This window comes from Dendronephthya gigantea, unplaced genomic scaffold (assembly GCF_004324835.1).
Source record: "Dendronephthya gigantea isolate DGI-Jeju-01 unplaced genomic scaffold, DenGig_1.0 000000F, whole genome shotgun sequence".
Lineage (NCBI taxonomy): Eukaryota > Metazoa > Cnidaria > Anthozoa > Malacalcyonacea > Nephtheidae > Dendronephthya > Dendronephthya gigantea.
The window spans coordinates 5,515,465-5,533,560 of NW_021163010.1; the positions used below are offsets into that span (position 1 = coordinate 5,515,465).

At 38.5% G+C, this 18,096-nt stretch overlaps 1 protein-coding gene across 3 annotated transcripts; it reads left to right on the forward strand.

Moving 5' to 3' along the window:
- Window positions 1-7: 7 nt before the first annotated feature.
- Window positions 8-17,982, forward strand: LOC114533697 (bromodomain adjacent to zinc finger domain protein 2B-like). Of its 3 annotated transcripts, none has more exons than XM_028555391.1 (38): window positions 8-335; window positions 609-809; window positions 936-2,806; window positions 3,273-3,456; window positions 3,700-3,766; window positions 3,887-4,001; window positions 4,763-4,855; window positions 5,175-5,298; window positions 6,163-6,255; window positions 6,395-6,469; window positions 6,755-6,816; window positions 6,917-6,982; window positions 7,334-7,399; window positions 7,799-7,843; window positions 7,935-7,997; window positions 8,236-8,313; window positions 8,624-8,735; window positions 8,828-8,964; window positions 9,076-9,183; window positions 9,594-9,778; window positions 10,910-11,225; window positions 11,474-11,533; window positions 11,937-12,798; window positions 12,906-13,064; window positions 13,302-13,483; window positions 13,967-14,021; window positions 14,111-14,225; window positions 14,503-14,598; window positions 14,829-14,967; window positions 15,049-15,138; window positions 15,387-15,443; window positions 15,561-15,673; window positions 15,839-15,881; window positions 15,988-16,212; window positions 16,471-16,544; window positions 16,661-16,742; window positions 16,919-17,000; window positions 17,130-17,982. In XM_028555391.1, exons 2-37 carry the CDS (start codon window positions 737-739, stop codon window positions 16,991-16,993), a joined length of 6,360 nt encoding a protein of 2,119 aa, XP_028411192.1. In that variant the 5' UTR covers window positions 8-335; window positions 609-736; the 3' UTR covers window positions 16,994-17,000; window positions 17,130-17,982. The 3 variants fall into 3 exon arrangements, with proteins under 3 accessions (XP_028411192.1, XP_028411129.1, XP_028411273.1); XM_028555328.1 differs by having other exon boundaries at window positions 634-809; XM_028555472.1 differs by having other exon boundaries at window positions 634-809; window positions 6,755-6,795.
- Window positions 17,983-18,096: the final 114 nt, after the last annotated feature.

An 18,096-nucleotide genomic window follows, 5' to 3' on the forward strand; every position in this document is an offset into this window, starting at 1 on the left:
CCATACCACATGCGCTTTATGCTATCCTTTCGCCCTTTCTTTCTCAATATCATTACTAAACGATACCTAAACCTAGTTTATCGAAGCAAATCCTAAAATTTATTTCGTTTTGCACACTGTTATCGCTGCTACAAGGCTTGGAATATCTAGCGTGTTTAGCAGAGAGCATTTATACCTGGACAGTGGAGTTATTTGGAGCACGTTTACGAATTTCTCAACACAATTTTGTAACATACAAAATCAAGCGAAGAAACGCCGTCCAAAATGGCCGGTTTTATCCTCAAGTATAGGATCTTCCTAATGGCAAAATAGGAGGGAAAGGTTGCCCGTACGAGGTACAAGTTTAATTAATATATCGTATTTATAGTAATGTTTATCTCCAGTATTTTGTACGGCGATTTCATATCCTACACAGCGTTCGTTGAATTTTTGAGATCACGACATACTCGATTCCTTGTGAACCCTCCTTCGCTAAGTTGCGTCGTTAATTTCAATATGTTTAAGAACCGTGTCACAAGATGGCACCCGTTTTAAGGAAATTGGGCATTTCGAGCTCCTATTCTGTTCTACACATCACCGAAGTGCTTATTTCTCGCTAATTTATGTAGTTTGTCCATTTTCTTTATTTCTAAGACGAGCTGATGTCATTTAGCGTGTTTTCCGTCCTGACGAACTTCGCCTTTTTTACCGAAAGTATTAGCAGTGTTGTCCTGCTTTCTTGACCGTCCTAGTATCAATGGAGCCGAATGATGTTCCATCACAGAGTCCAATACATTCATCTAGGACCTTCTTCGACTCTACAATGATAGGTAAGCTGAATTTATCCTTGCTTAAAGCGTTGTCTAAGCTCGTCCTTGTCTACATACCATTCTGCACTATATGTTTTAATAAATTTTAACACTTTATATCATAGTATGCCTTTTTATCATTCATAGGCCAGCCTCCAATCCTTCAGTCTCCTCCATTACCTCATGAGCACAGGTATGGGCTGGCCCAAATGCCGTCTGCATTTTCTGTGATTGGGAGACGTCCAAGCTTTCCTTCAGTCAACTCGCACCACCATGACTTTACACCTAGCCTTACCCATGACCCTCTGATGGCAACAAGTCCTCGTATACAGCGCAGCCCAACACCTGCAACATCAAGCAGCTGGTGGCGGCAACCATCAATAACTGCTCACCCTCAAAATATGAACAATACAGATATCTTTGGTAATCCTTTACTATGGCTACCTCATGAGCAAGAACATATGAGATCACATGAAAACCTTACCTATCATAATCCTACACAGGCTTATCGAAACTTTGATTTTCTAAATGGATCATCACCAGGCAGTTATTATGCATCAACCCCACGTTTCTTTCCAGAGCCAGCACACAGTTTACATAGCATGCCCACGCTAGGTAAAGATAGACCGCTGGCTTGGGAAGACCGACTTGGAGGGCACAGTTTAATGTTAGATGTTAGTGGCAATGGATTTTCACCTTGGCAGGATATTCATCAACAAAAGATGGTTGACAGACAGAAACAAATGCAAGAGGTGGAGGAGAAACGGAACACTATGGGTTTGTCAAGTAATAGGCCAACAAACTTCTCAGAAAGTAACTCAGCAAAAAGTCTGAAACAAAATCACAATACGGGCCCCCCAGCAAATTCTAACGCGTCCCGATTAAAAGTACAACCTGTTCCAAGTGAATCATGCCTTAATGTACCTGTTATCTCAAATGAGACTCGTCACAATATTCCAGGCATACCGAATAATTCACGACTTAATTTACTTGGAATGCCAAATGACTCTCGCCTAAAAGTACCAGGAATTACAAATGAACATCATCTTAGGATACCATCAATATCCAGTGAAACTGGCTTTAACATTCCATCCCTATCAAGCGAACCTAAACTTGATATACCTCCAATTGCCAATGAGTCTCAACTGAATGACACACCACTATCAGATGACCTACGCCATGGTGTAACATCAAGTTCTGGAGACAGTAGACATGGTATAACCTCGATTACTGGGGATTCAAGATTTGATGTACCTTCAACACTTATTACTGAATCTAGACTCAATACACCACCTTTGATGCCAAAAGAGCCACAACAAAATTTGCCTCCGATGGCTAGTGAATCCCAGCAAAATGCACCCAATCATCAGCTTAAGCCTCTTGAAAAACCTAACTACTCTCATGCAGATACAAGTATGCCTATAACTAACATTGGGAGGGCACAAGCAGATAAAAATGTTCAACAAGTGTCATCTAGATTGCGGGAGAGAGCTATCAGTCCACCTAAACCTGATATACCTGTGAATCTTGAACAGTATAAACGAGATGCACCAGTGACAAATCATGATCAGTATAAACGCGATTCTGTTATTAACACATTGGAGAGCAATACAACAAGTACAGCACCTATTTTTTCACCACCTGCATTAATTAAATCTTCTCCTGCTCCAATTGCCAAACCCAGTCAACCATCAAGTGCGTTACCTAGTCCCAACAAGTTGCCACCTGCCAGACCAACAGGTGGTAAGCCCCCGTTGTTGGAACGCTTTCGGGCAACCGCCATCCCAAGGCCAGATGGTGACAGTAGTAGTGATGATGGCAGTAGTGATGGTGATGAAGAGGATGGTGAATCAGGTAGTGACAGTGATAGTGATGATGATGGTATCAGTGAGGATGGTAATTTTGATTATGAGGATGATGTCAAGGGGAAGAAACCACTGATTGTAAAACCTCATGCCCAGCCACTCCAACCACAACAGTTGAAACCAAAACAACAGCAACAACATGTTATTCAGCAGGTATTTCTCATAATTCAATTTTTTTGTTAAATGATTTGTACATAGCTTTAAGTACATTGCCCATGTTTTCTAATTACCTGTGCCTGTTATGACTGGGGGATTTTTTATTTCCTTCTGCCTACATAAATCAAACGGTCAATCAAAACATGTTTATATTAGACTAAGTATGAGTTGCCCGTAAATATGTAAATCACTTCAAGGAACTTTTAGTTGTTCTATTTAGTGAAAACAATTATCCTAACTATGGAATTGAAAATGATAGGCCTGATAGAAGAACAGAAATTTAGTGTCATTTTTTTGTTTATCCAATCAACTGAAAGCATTATTGCTGAAGGTATTAATGTACATTGCTGAAGGGCATTGCAGCTGGCCTATTTTGGGTCAGTTAATTAACATGAAATCTCTTGAAAAAGTGATGTGCTACCAAATGTGAGTCAACATCCTAAATTGTGTGCTTGTTTCTCAGGAGCCAGAAGTGAGCAGTGAAAGTGAAATTGAGAGTGGCAGTGGTGGAAGTGAAAGTAGTGATGATGACGATGAAGAGGATGATGATCAGGATGGTGATGCAGAAAGTAATGATGGTAATCAGGACAGTGATTTTTCTCAAGATCAAACTTCTCCTGGAAAGAGAAAATCCACAACTGATTCAGGTGAGTGTATTTCTGTACTGTACTGTACTGTACCGTACTGTACTGTACCGTACTGTACTGTACTGTACTGTACTGTGCCATTTGCATTATTGTGCCATTTACTTGCCAGCCTAAAATAAGTGTGTGGCCAACTTATCAAATATATGCATAACAAATGGTGTAGGGAAATTTGATGTTTGCATCCCTCCTAGGTTATACAAAACTTCTTATGGGTTGGCAAGTCTTTTATTCATTTATCTGTAGGCCCACCTCGTAAAAGACGAGTAGTCGTCGTTGATGAAGAACTAATGAAGATTCCTCTAGAAAAAGGGTAAGAACTGCTGTAGAGATTTTATGCAGAGTATAAGAGAAATATTGAGTTAACACTTAGATAGTTGTTTTATTGATAATGGCACTGACAAACTATTTCTTGGCTTTACTCTACTTGCAGGTGGAGACGTCAAACAAAGTTAAGACCAGCAGCTGGTAGTGGTGGTTTAAGAGGAGATGTTTATTATTTTGCTCCATGTGGGAAGAAAATACGAACTTACCCTGATGTGAAGAAGGTAAATTTAAAGGATATACAAAGCTAAAAATGCACTAGTTGTTGATAAAAACAGGTGTGTACAACATTGTGCTTTATCCCACCAACAAGTTGTTATCAAGTTTCAGGTTTTAAACAACTTGATAACAACCACGATCCGAGTGTACCACAACATTGTTTTTTCCTGTTTTATCAACCAGGAACAACTTGGTTGCCATGTACTGTATATGCATATTAAAAATAGAATTTCTAACTATTTACATCCTGCGCTGACAGCAACTGTAAAAAAGTGTTGTTTTGTAGGGGCAGGTGGGGGGTGGGATCCAGTCTAGCTGATAGCCATGGGGTGGGGCACAAGCATCAGCTGTAGAGGATATGAGAATCTATGTTTGTTTGAAAAATTATAACACAAGGTTGAGAAAGCGCTACTTGATTCTTACTGGTTACTTCTAACTTTTAACTAGTTACTTTTAACTTCCAAGTACACTAAAATATTTGTATTAAAATACATTTTTTTGTACATATTCTCCTCAAGTTTTAATTGATACCCACATTTTTCACCCCCTGCCCTGCACCTGTCCCGGCCTAGGTGGGGAGACGTGCTTCCCCACTTTGGTGAATCCATCCAAAATTTATCCAAGATAACCAAGTAGCAATGTCGCAAATACATCTATTGCATTTATAGATGGGAGACGTTTTCGTGTGTTGAGGCAGTTGATGAACCTATATTATACTAGAGTAAATTAAGTGAGTAAATTAATTGATTAATCTTTTCTGATGTAGTATATTGAGAAGAATGGAATAACAGACATGGACCTGGCACATTTTAGCTTCAGCATGAAACTTCATCTTGGTGAATTCTTAGAATGCACTCAGGTAATTTAAAAAAATGTACACTAAGTGGTGAGCACGTGCTCTCCTCTATAGGAAATTATCTTGGTCAAACTTAGAAAGATTTTTTTCCTTTTGCCTATGATTATTTTCCTCTCTCATCTCACTGGGTGTAGTGACTGATCTTATTAGATTTAATATTTGGAGATAAAAACCTCCTCTAAATATTCCTCCCATCAGCGAGGTACCCCAAATCTACGGCGCAGACATGAAACAACCGCTTGCGTTACAAACCCAATTTAAATTTGTATTTCACATATGGCTCTGATTTTGAATGATTAATATCACTGTACTTACATTACAGGGTAACGAGTTCCGTGTTCTTACTGAAGAAGAAATACATGAGAGGAAAAGGTCAGAAAAACAGAAACAGGAAGAAAAGCAAGCGAGGTTGAATAAAAAGAAGGAGAAAAAGAAAGAACAGCAAGGTAGTTATATATATATATATATATATATATATATATATATATATACACCCAATTGCAAAAACGTTGGCCGCAGATAGATAGATAGATAGATAGATACTCGAAGTCTAATCAGAATTGCATATGATTACATTTGCATGGGATTTCAATCATATTACACAACATATGCAATTCTAATTAGATTTCGGGTATCTATCTATATATCTATCTGCGGCCAACGTTTTTGCAAACGGGTGTATATATATATATATATATGCAGTAAAAGAATCTTAAACTAGTGTGTCAACGTCAGTATTTCCAGCAATCTCGTTCTAAAAAGGCAGTAAAGGACTGGAGCTAGTTCAATCTTGAAAAGGACCCATTTCTCAGTTGAAACAATTGAATATCAGAATATCTCTTGAAAAAAAATATAATTTGGGCTCAATTTTTTGTTAGAGCTATAGCTTTTATAAACAAAAGTAAAACAAAATCACAAAGGTTCGACTAGTTTCAAAAATAACAAAAGATATAATCGATAAAATAGCTACTCCAGAATGGATTTTTATTTTGACAACTCTTCTGAGCCCTGACTGTCTGAAATATGAGCGCGAGATGACCTGGTTTAGTGAGGGTTGCACAATGTATACCATGCACGTGCACTTCCTAGTATCCTAGTGTATTCGCCTGACAGTTCAACTGTTCTGGGGGTTGGCCAATCTTGGAGGTATTGGTCAAATGGTTGTACAGTAGATACTCCTTATACTTAGCCTTCATGCAGGTGGCCACGGTTAGGGTCAGGTTGGGAAAATTATTTGATGAAATAATAAATTGGTTCCAACTTTTATCGTGGCGTGCTTTTAACCCGCGGAATTTTTTTGTTTCTCATAGAAAATGCCAAGAAAGTTGCTGAAGCTAAGATGCATCGTCGACTTGAACGACAAGCTGCAGTTGAGGCCGCCAAGCAGGTTAAATTGAGGAAAGGTGAGGGATTATTCGCAATATCAAAAGCACGATGAAATAAACCAACCTTGGAGACATGTGTTTAAAAAAAGACCAAGTGTTACGTTGAAATAATAGTTTTTCAAGATGTAGAAATTATAAGATTTTTTCATCGCAACAGCTCAAGAGAGATTGCAACAGAAACTTGAAAAACAAGAAATGCTTCAGGCCGCTAAACAGGCCAAAAAGGAAAGAGGTAACAAAACATATCTATGTTGTAATACGGATTGGATCTTCTCTGAAGAGTGCCAATAAAATATCCTGATATCAGGATTGGTATACAGTAGGTAAGCTCGCTTCCCGTCTGCTTCACACCCATAGAGATAGCAGAGTAGAGTTGTTCCAGTACAAATCACAAGCGTGTAACAGATCCGTTTCTGTTCTAACCGTATCACAAGGTTGCGAATGAACTTCTTTAATGTAGTACGGTTTTATCATCATTATTATTATTATTATCATCATCATTATTATTATTATACAGCTCGTTTGCTGGCCGAACAGAAGAGGAAATCCAAAGAGGAAGTACGACATTTAAAACAATTGGTAATAATCTGCAACTATCTTCAATAGTTCAGATGTATTACTAATGAAATTTCTGTTCAAATCAACGCTATTCATCCTGCGATCTTGTTCTCGTTCTTAGCAAAAGCTGCAAAAAATCGAAAAACAGAAATTGGAAAAGGAAGTGAAGGCTCAGCAACTCATCGAGGTACGTATTATAACAAGGAGGAATTTTATTTTGAACTAATCGGCAAATTTGTTTAAACATTTTTCAGGCAGAGCCTATGAGAATACCTAAATTTTGAATTTAGTCACGAATTGATAATTAGGGCTTTGTTTGAACGGCAGTTTGCCTATATAACTTAAAGTCGACCTTTTCCAAAAAGTTAGACTGGCTATTCTAAAAATGCTTGTTTTTAAGCTTGAATATGTTTTTCTCTGGTAATCTTAATTAGTCATATTGACCCATAACTATACTCTTCTCGGGGTAGTTTTGACTTTTTTGAGTTTCAGTATAGTCCCTTCGTGGCATTTCATCAGGTGGATATTATTTTTTTAGGCAAGAAAAAAGAAGAAAGAAGATGTAGCTAACGCAAAATACCATGAAGCAATGAGAAAAGCTAAGGTATGGTCTACAAGAGTGATAGCGTTGTGTTAGAGAACCAGTTGGTAAAGTTTGCTTGCGAAGTATTGTGGCATATAGCTATAGCCCCTCAAAGTTCAATAATTTGCAGAACTTTGGTATTACGAGCGATATACAGAACCAGCCCCGGCTCAAAAACAGTATTTTACCCCTCGTGATATATCTTCAAATTTACCAAATTTAAAATTAACCACTGAACATGTCATTTTCCTCTAACCCAGTTTTACAGGTTTCCCATTCGCGTCCCCATGCAAGCTTTTGTTGTAATAGCTAATATCCCATAATACTCATGTTCGGTTGAAGAAATTATTATAGCGCACGTATTTCGTGACTAGCCTCGACCGTCAGAATAGCCTAATATGTATACGTATTATTGTGTAGGAAAGAGAGTTGAAAAGACAACAAGTTGTTCTTCTTAAAGCACAGGTACTGTGATCACATCGCGTTGGCCACGTTTTCAAAGCACTTTCTAGAAATACATTTCTTTTATCGTCATGATTAAATAATTATTCTGCAGGAAAAAGAACGTCTTAAAGAAGAGAAGAGGAGGGCAAAGAAATTAGTCAAAGAACGCAAATTGGTTTGTATTATTAATAATGTTGTGATGTGCAAGTTGTACGGTGCGACATAAGCATCGTTATAAGACAGCAAGAGGAAGGCATGCAAAAAAAAAAGAAATTTCAAAAAGCAAATTTTTATCTCGAGTTGAGACGTTTGATATCTCATGTTTTGGGGGTGGTGGAAACAAGGCTTTAGAGACTTCCTGAGGCTGCGCATTCGTTAACAATGTTTAAATATTCTTCTGTTATTATTTATAGGAACAAAAACGTAGGGAAATGATCTTATCTCGTGAACTTAAGAAGCCTGTTGAAGACATGGTATTGAGAGACGCCAAGGTAGGTTTACATCCCAATACTGCATGGCATGTTTTATCGACGTGCGTGTACTATATATTGTATAACAAAGGAACGAATGGCATTGATGTACAGTGAGTGCATATAGGGACTGGTCGCAGTGAATGATCTCATCATCCCTTTTAGCCCAAATGAAAATAGTCAACGTATTATATTATATCACTACATTTTTTTGCGTCAAATTGACTGCTGTGTTTACAAACAAAAATTGAATTCACGATTTTCAATTTGTTTTCGTTAACATAACTTCTCACCTTACTTTCATATACTATATCATCTGTTATTTTCCCAGCCTTTGCCAGAACTGACAAGAGTAAAAGATCTGAAGATCTCGGGAAATGCTTTTGCTGATCTCTGCATGGTCCAGGAATTCCTCCACAACTTCGGCACAGCCTTGGATATTGGTACGACTATATTCCTCTTGTGACATTGATTGTGTTTGATTCAAGATTTATTGACGGGAACTAGACAATTGTGATACTTGTTTATCGAATAGATTTTGAAAATGAAGTACCAAGTATGGCCGACATGCAAGCGTCATTACTGAATGAAAACGACGAGGATGTTATTACACCATTGTGTCAAACAATGTTATTAGCTGCTCTTGACGACCCGGGTGTGGAAGGACCATGTGTGAGTGTAGAAAGCGAGTCTTATATTACTGTATTCTATATTTAATAAGTCAAATGATATAGATGTACTGTAAGTATATTAAAAACCCTTCTGTTGTACATATTTATCCAGGCTGAGACAGCACTTGGTGTGAAACTTGATCAAGTGGAAGTAAACGAACATAATGTTTCTGAGGTCCTTCGATTATTCATTCTGGCCCGAAATGCTGAACCAAATGAGGTATACTCAACACGTGTTTCTTGATGCGGTTTTGAATACCCCCCTTAAATTTCCACATTATCAAAATTATCAAACCCATGTGACCTCCTTATAAACGTTATTCGTCATCAGGGGGTTCTCTTATTTTATGGCCACGTTCACACATGGCTTTTCTTAGGGCTGTTGCACGTTTCAAATATCCATATTAAAGTCTGCATGTCGTCAGCAACTGCCAACATTATCCCAAACAGAGTGTTATTTACTCTGTGATTAGCCGGATATTTACTGTGTAATTGTCGCTCCCTAATTATATATACACACGGCATTGATTCAAACCCGTTAAAAGAGTAAATATAAACGCGAGCGAATATCACTTTTTCTCTTCTATAACAGCAGCGTCCATTTTCAGCAATTCTGTTTATTTTTTTAAGATTTCCGATTCGTTAACGGAAAAGCCATTCACTGCGCTGAGTCCATCTCAAAAGGCTGGTTCGCTGGCTTTTATATGTAACGAGCTGTTATGCGGTAGAACGATATGCAGGGAAATCGAGAATAAAATCGAGTTCATGTCTTCACTTCGACACAATAAGTGGATTGCCGAAGGAAATCTTAGAAAGTAAGTGAATTCTTTGAACTACAGTAGGAGGCAAAAGTTTGAGTCCAGTCGTTGTAGAATTCCAGTATTAAATCCTGGCAGCGTATTGGAGTTAAGACATGCGTGCTAGTGTTTCAGTACTGTAAACTATATTAATTGCACACTGTTTTGGTCCTAATGATCTAAATTATAACAAAATAAAGTTCTCATTCCTTTACACTGCCCAAGATGGGTAGGAAAAAGGGCAAAGTGATGGTGCACAAGGACAAATAGTTCCATTAAGTATTGAAGGATTCTTTCCTCGTAAGATCGCAGAAGAAGTGAGAATTTAAAAAGGTGGTATGCAACTAACCTTGGAGAGGTTCGAAGAAACTAAATCCTACTCAAGCAAACTTTTAGCTGCTTTGGTCATGCTCGGTTTGGCAATATTGAAAGATATAATAGGATCCTAATTAAAGAAAAGTATCATCCAATTCTTCAAGGACATGGAATTTCATCTGGTACAAAGATGATCGCACGTCTAACTACATGATAATCACCCTAAGCACATGCACATCTTCTATGTGCCAGAAATCGTTTAGAAGCAAACTCATTCTGGTGATCTCGTTGTCATGGCTTTCCACCTCATATTCCAGATCTAAAACCTATGGAGCACTTGTAGAACCGTTTTAACCGGAAGAGGGCGAGGCACAGACCCGCCAGCCAGGCTGACTTGAGGCAAGTGGTCAACGAATGCTGGCAAGGTATTGAACGTGTGACATTAAAAAACCTATGGAATCTATGCGAGCAAGAATAAAGGTCATTTCAAGAGCAAAAAAGAGGGAACTAAGCAATGACATGTAAATGCATGTTTGCACATTAAAATACGTAAAAATGAATATCATAACATCTCATAGTTGTTGTACAGCATGTATTTTTCTGTTTACTTGTTTACTTTTTTCTAGTTCACTTATCGGTAAGGTTTTCTGTAGAATATTAATATATGCTGCTGAAACAAAGAAATACAGTCACTGGACTCAAACTTTTGCCTCCTACTGTATGTGTTTGTAATAATGTAATAAAGTGCGGTTAAGGGTAAAAGTAACTGAGAATCGATATTGTAATGTCGTTTCATATAAAGCTTGACTGTAATATGTTTTCCAAATTATTTAGATTGAAGTCTCTACAGCAGCAAAAATTCCCGGATAGCAAGATTCCCAAACCAGTGGCATCAGAAGAAAAGAAGAGTCCAGGAAAGAAGGCTGGAGGTAGCACCACAACGGTAACGACACCAAATGAGAAGGAACGGAAAAGGAAAGCTGTTGAAGAAGAGGATGGAAGTGAAGGCAGCGATGACGATGAGGACGATGATGAGGAGGATGATGATGAAATAGAGGAAGATGAAGAAGAAGAAGATGATGATGCTGGGGAAGACGATGAAGGAGGAGATGATGAAGAAGATGAATCCGATAATGACTCTGCTGATGAGGTATGTTTATTCCATATGTAGATAATGCCGTGAATTATAGCTACAGTATATACGCTTATTATTTCGAGATTGATTGAGTACCAACTAAGTACCTACTGATAATACTATCCACACGATGAGATGCGGTTGTTTGTGATGAAAACTGAACTAACTGGACTTTTTGATGGCTAGATTGTTTCTCTAATTATGTCTCATCAAGTAAAGTTGAACAAAGAAATACTCCACTGTGTGTGTTATTTATGTTGTAGGAGAAAGCGGAACCAGAAACGTTGGATGAGTTCGAAAGGCGAATAAAGAGATTAGAAAAGGTGAACATGCAATTGGTTCTACTGCTGTCTGTCTGTCATATTTGTATTGCATGTGTTACCTTTGTATTGCATGCGTTACCGTTGTATTGCATGCGTTACATTTTTCAGCCAAAAAGTAGTGAGAATTTCCGGGCACACTGAAAGTATACAAATTAGCGAATTTTAGTGATATTTCCTTGAATTTTACAATATTTCAACGCCAAACTCTGCAATTTTTTAGTTCTTTTATGCCCTTAGCGGGATTATGCGTTATTGCCAAGATGAAAAGTTTAAAGTGATAGTATACACAAACCTGATAAAATGGCGACAATTCCTTTGTTTGAAGCAAGCCCCTCCCCCCCTTTCCCCACTTGTTTTTTCTCATTGTGACCTAGCAATATGACTCCTTGTTTACTATTTCTAGAAACAAGCTCAATTTCGTTCAAAGTTGTTTATATCTTCTCATTCGCTACGAGCCTTGTACTTGGGTCAAGACAGATTTCGTCGCATGTACTGGGTGCTACCATACGGTGGAAGTTTATATATTGAGGGCAATGATAATGGCGAAACAGGCCTGGAACATTTCGACTTGTCTAAGATAAGCGATGAACATTCCGTCATGGGTGGTAAGAACTACGGGGGTCAGCGTGTTTTTAGTCCAGGTTTGTCTCGGTGTATAGACGAGATGAAAGGGACTACAGGGGAGTCGCAAGGACATTACAGAGGTTTCCATGGAAACCTTATGACTGGGACACGCGATGAACATTCCCCTATGAAGCTGTTAATGCAGCACGTTTCCTTGCAAGGAAAACAAAGCGGGGAATGTTCCAGTAATGGATTAAAATCGCCCACACAGGACAACCGCAACCATTTGGCGCAATTCCCGGATCATTCTACCTCGATCGCCTCGGAGAGCACGAACTCTAGTACATCATCCCGCGGGGCGAAAGTAATACTGGAAGGCGCGACAGGACCGTGGTTTGATCTTTTACCGCGCGAGCCTTGTGATAAAACTACCATAACCAATTGTTGGATGCCGACCATCAATACGCAACGTATCCCATTAGATGGTAGTGCACCACGAAGACCGGGCAGGCCTCCTAAACAACCTAAGATAAGTGAGGGTGAAAGCTCATCCGGTGTGGTCGAAGCCGCTGAAAAGAAAGTGGCAATCACGCCCCCACCCGTCTATCAATTGCCGTCCGCACAACGCCCGCTTACACTCGATGAGGTACGCCGTAGTGTCATGGAATCGTTACGCCAGGACCCAGCGCCTATACCAAAAGGTTTGTACGCTTGCCTAACTATTCGAATTATTAATTATTATTAAGCGTTGTTTCATCTTCATTCGTACCTCATCTATACTAACCTCATTCAACTCACTTGTTTTTAGAGATGCAATGCGGCTGGTGGAGGGTTATGGACCAACGTCTTCTCAAGGACCTCACAAAGACGCTACATCAAAGAGGCATACGTGAGAAAAGTTTACAAAAGAACATTCTAAAGTTCAACGATTACACTCATCACTCGTTCGAAAAGCAAGAATTTCAATGTAAGTATACACTCTTATTTCATGTAATTGTTGTATGGGGAGAGTACCGGTTTTGTAGCAGAGCATTGTTCAATCGCAAGTTTAGGTTCATCAAGAACCTGTTTTTGTAAGCTTTGTTCATTCAATCAAGTCTTCCTCAAACGGGAATGACTTCAGCTCTTCGCGCGTTTATCTCATCTCTTATCAGTAAACACTTAAGCTGTAACTTAAACTCGACAATTTTTTTGCGCTATTTAGTATCAACCGAAGTGAACTCAAGTGACGAGGAAGATGAACCGGTAAAGCCTGAGGGAGATGAATCTGACAAAGAAATTGTCGACACTTGGTTCCCAGATCAAGCTTTCGCTGCGAACAAAAATATTTTAATCGAAGTCGAGGAACTTGAAGAAAAGATATTCGCGGCGAGTTTGCAGATCAAGGTAAGTTTGTATTTTTCTTCAGTGATACGATGAGCGTGGTGCTTACACAACGCTTGACGAATATAGCAAATACGTAATGTCTGGATGAGCCTTACTGGACCTCGCTACCTGAATGTGCTCTCGAACAACGGAGAGTACGTTACCATAACAATAGATTACATTTCCCGCTTCGTTTTTAAGCTATTAATATGCATGCACTGAAAACATTTTTGGATCATAAAACAACTTGATCTTATCGCGATTGGGATGACTCGTTCTTCTTATCGGCTTTAATTACATGTTAATACATCGCGTCGAATTCAATTCAAACATGCAGTAGTCATTAACATCTCGTCTGGTGTTTGAATTTCATTCGACGAGACCAAAATGCGACGTACAAACTGGCACTTTCTCAATTAATGCATGGCTCTAAAGGAGGAGAAGGCCATTACAGATTGAAATTGCATAACTTTTGAAAGATGCGATGTTGTGTTTGTGTTTTAGGGCTGGAGATTACCTGCCAAGGCATCGCAGACATTATCATACAGTAGAAAATCGGGTAAAATATTGTTCTTTTTTGAACGGACACTGATGGTTTGTTCTTCTACGCGATGACGTCGATTAACTTTCTTTTCTCTATTTCAAAAGACGGTAGTAAGCCCGAGAGCTTATGCGGTCTTCCTCTGACCATCGCTATCACACGCTTGGCGGCTCTTGAAGCTGGGATTGAGCGAAGATACTTGAAGTCGCCTTTACGAAATGAGTAAGTTGTCTTAAGCTCGTGGTATTATACAGTCTGCATGTATTTACTGTCTTCTCGAAATTCTTTGCGGGGTTTTTAAATATACATCTCAGTAGCGTTTTGAACTAACAAGTTCAAATATATCTCTAATGATTGCTCCTGAAATACATACACATTCAGTGTGCGTAAATAGAGCTAATGCCCCTCTCATGTTAATAAAAAAGGTTTCTCTAATAATTCGTCCCTGAACTCTCATCCACAGATAATATCTAATATAGATCTAATATCTTTTTTGCAGTAAACTTCAAATTCCCGCCAATCTTACAAACGGTTCAAGCAGTAAGAATGAAGAACAGAGTGCTGAAACAAGTGCACAGGTTCAGGGTGGTTCGAGGTAATTTTTCAAGTCATAAAAATGATCAGTTGCAGGATTTGAAAACAAAAGTGGAAATATTCTTGGATTACAATACAGTGCCAGTACAAATAGTCATCGTCCCTTGTTTCTTTTTCAAATAGCCAGTCATGCGATGTTATGATGTTATGCGTTTATCTTATTGAGATATAACCAATCAAAGCTCATTGTACAGCATAAATTAAATTTTTCTTTTCATGTCATTTTTGTAGCGAGAAAGAAGAAGTGATCACACCAGCATTGAAATTATGGCGAGAGACCGTGTCCGCATGTCGTACACCTGCTCAGCTGTACATGTGTTTGACATTATTAGCTGATTGTATTGCCTGGGCAAAATCTATTATGAAAGTCGTAAGTTGTAATCAATACTTTGCTTGTACAGTTCGCTTCTGTAATTCGTGTAAATTCAAACTGTTTTTCTCTGCTCCGTAGTTCTGCCAGATGTGTCGTAAAGGAGACAACGAAGAACTTCTTTTACTTTGTGACGGATGCGATCGTGGTTATCACACCTATTGCTGTCAGGTAAAGAATTTTCAAGCTTTTATGAGCGATCAAATTCTCGTTACCAGCTCTCTTCTTTATGACTTTATTTTTAGGCTCATTGCATTTTTCAAAACATGATGTCCGAAACTGTTAATATCAATTTCACCATAGTTTTAATTCAATATAGTTTCCTTTTAGAACCTGTCAAGACAAAATGATATCAGGACATTGTAATTGTTACCAGTACCGATCGTTTACATAGAAATTTTTGTTTTATCATTCTATAGCCAAAACTTGATACTATCCCCCAGGGTGATTGGTATTGTACTGATTGCATTATTATGGTGAGTCACTCATGATGAGTCAGTACCTAGTTAATTGTGTATCAGTGAGTTGGAATAAAGCTAGTATAGATTAGCCTTTTTAGCCTCACGAAATGCATGCTTTTAATGTTTCATTAGGCGACTGGTAAAAGTTGTTGTTTCATGTGTCGTGGAACACAGGACAGACTTCTTCGTTGTACCCAATGTCCAAGGAACTATCATCCACAATGTGTTGATCCACCACTTGCTAAGTAAGTTGCAAGTCAAGTTATAAAAATTAAATTTTCTTTCGTGCTAATGAAATAACGCCTGCATTCGACTAAACCAGCAATGTCACCTAGAAACAAAAAAAAGCAGTTGTTTACTGATAATCTCAGAGTAAAACTTGCACTAACTCGCTTCCGTGAATTTTTTAGAATTCCACGTTGCTGGTCATGTCCTAACTGTAAAAAGGTCAAGGTGAGCATCTGCATGTGTGCTGTGCTTTAGATTGCAGTACGTGTAACTTAAATTTGCAGCCTGATAGCAATAGACATGCATAATGATGTGTTCGTGATCATTTTAGTCGAAATCCCGCAGTCGTGCGTCGACAACGAGCCGTAAGAGGAAGAAACAGATCCAAGCAGAGAGCGAAGCTCTAGATGAGAAAAATAGTTTGACCGAGGAGTCTCGACAGCATTTGAACCGAAAACAATGTTCCAAGGATATGGCACCATGTCGAAGTTTGCTTGCCGAGATGGAGAAACATGAAGATGCTTGGCCCTTCTTAGTTCCTGTCAATCCAAAACAGGTAAGAAAACTACGCTTTCAGACGTCATATATTGAATGCTGTTTATTTTATGCCTGGTCATGCAAGCTTCGACCTAGCCAGAATTCTCGAGATCTATAACCGTATTTTCTCTATTTATTCCCCACAAATGCGCCACTCTCTAATAAGCCCTTACTAAGAAATTTGCCAAGCCCTCTTTCCATTGACCCCCCCCCTCCGCCTAATCCCTATAAAAAGTTGATTGTATTCAGGATAACCCTTATTCTAACCTTTGTCTAGTTTCCTGAGTACTATACGATAATCCTATCGCCAATGGATTTCCATACCATGAAAGTTAAACTACGGGATTTTCAGTAAGTTGTCATCGTTAGTGCCATGCCTTGAATTATTTGCATTCAACTGATTCAAGCTTTCCACTACCCGACCAACCTCCAACGTGTGAATTAAAATTGATCCAAATCTTCCTTAGATATACTTCACGAGAGGAGTTTGCAGCTGACAGTCGTCTAGTATTTGATAACTGTAATCACTATAACGAAGATGACTCCGAGGTAATGTAACAAAGAGAGAGTTGGGATGAAATATTAAATAGAGAAGACCCGAATGAGTCAGTCGCTTTAAAAATTGCAACTCTACTACACTGTGGGGGAATCTCAACCCCCCCTGCAGGAATGCTTGCCAGGTTTCCAGCGTCTTGAAAGTTGTATACATATACACATGTATTTAGGTTGGTCAAGCTGGAAAACGATTACGAAAGTTCTTTGAGAAACGTTGGCAAGAAATATGTCAAGACTGTGAATAATCAAAGGGTAATTACTTCAGTAATTGATATTTTGCATCCCCATATCATATGCACTTTCTTACTGTGTTAAGAAAGTTCTCCTGGCTAAATACAGGAACTAGGTGTAATTACAGATTCCTTTATTCTTGTTTTTAAGTGTTTAGCAGACACGAAGTTCATGTTTGAGGCGTCTAACGGTCACACTGAGGTGCTGTGTCCCTTTCGAACACGCAGTGGATTTCCGACTAGCTAGGAGATTGTGTTAGCCGAGGCCTTTTCTAAAATGGACCTTTTATACTATCATGTAAATATGTATTGCTTATATGGCTTATTGTAGGAGATGTTTCGAGTTACTTGACCAATTTCCTCTGTAAAAGACTGTTGACGTGTTATATATAGTATAACCAGCCGAAGCAGAGTAGAGATTTTAGAACGACTGAGTCAGTGAGGGGATAGAAGTTTTGACGTTTGTACTTAGGAAGTGTTTTTCCTATTTGCTGTTTTTTATAATTTCTAATTTGCTATTATTCCCTCACTGCTGTTTGAGTACCATCTAGTGCGCTTTGCAAAACAAACCCCATAAAACGAAGGTCTTTGACTTTGTCATCGTTATGTTTTCGGCATAGCATATTGTTGAAAACTATATAACCGGTACCTGCCTTCTAGAGCCAGTCTTCGAGATCCCACTTAGAAATGCTGCAAAACTCAAAACAATTTTTTGTGAGGGTTGTATTTGAAAAGTTGTCTTTTAGCTTTGAAAAAGAAGGAATTTGGTGTAAAGTTGAATATTTAATGAAATGGAATATTTTACTTGCAATTGATATTGTACATATAACACTTTGTAGCAACTATGTAAATGAATTTTTAAATGTGTGAATCTTGTAATTCTGTAGTGATTAAAATTAATGATTTGTGATTTTAGACAATTGTAAACAATTATTCCTGATAGGGTGGTGTCGAGGGCTGTAAGCCCGAATAGGTGGAAATACATGGTATAAAACGAGTAACGCGTTGCAAATAAAACAATATCGGAAAAAAAGGACCATTTTTCCACTGAAACTACTAATAATTTCTAGAAAATATATGAGAGACAATTTTTTCTAGGTGATATGCGGTCAAAAAGG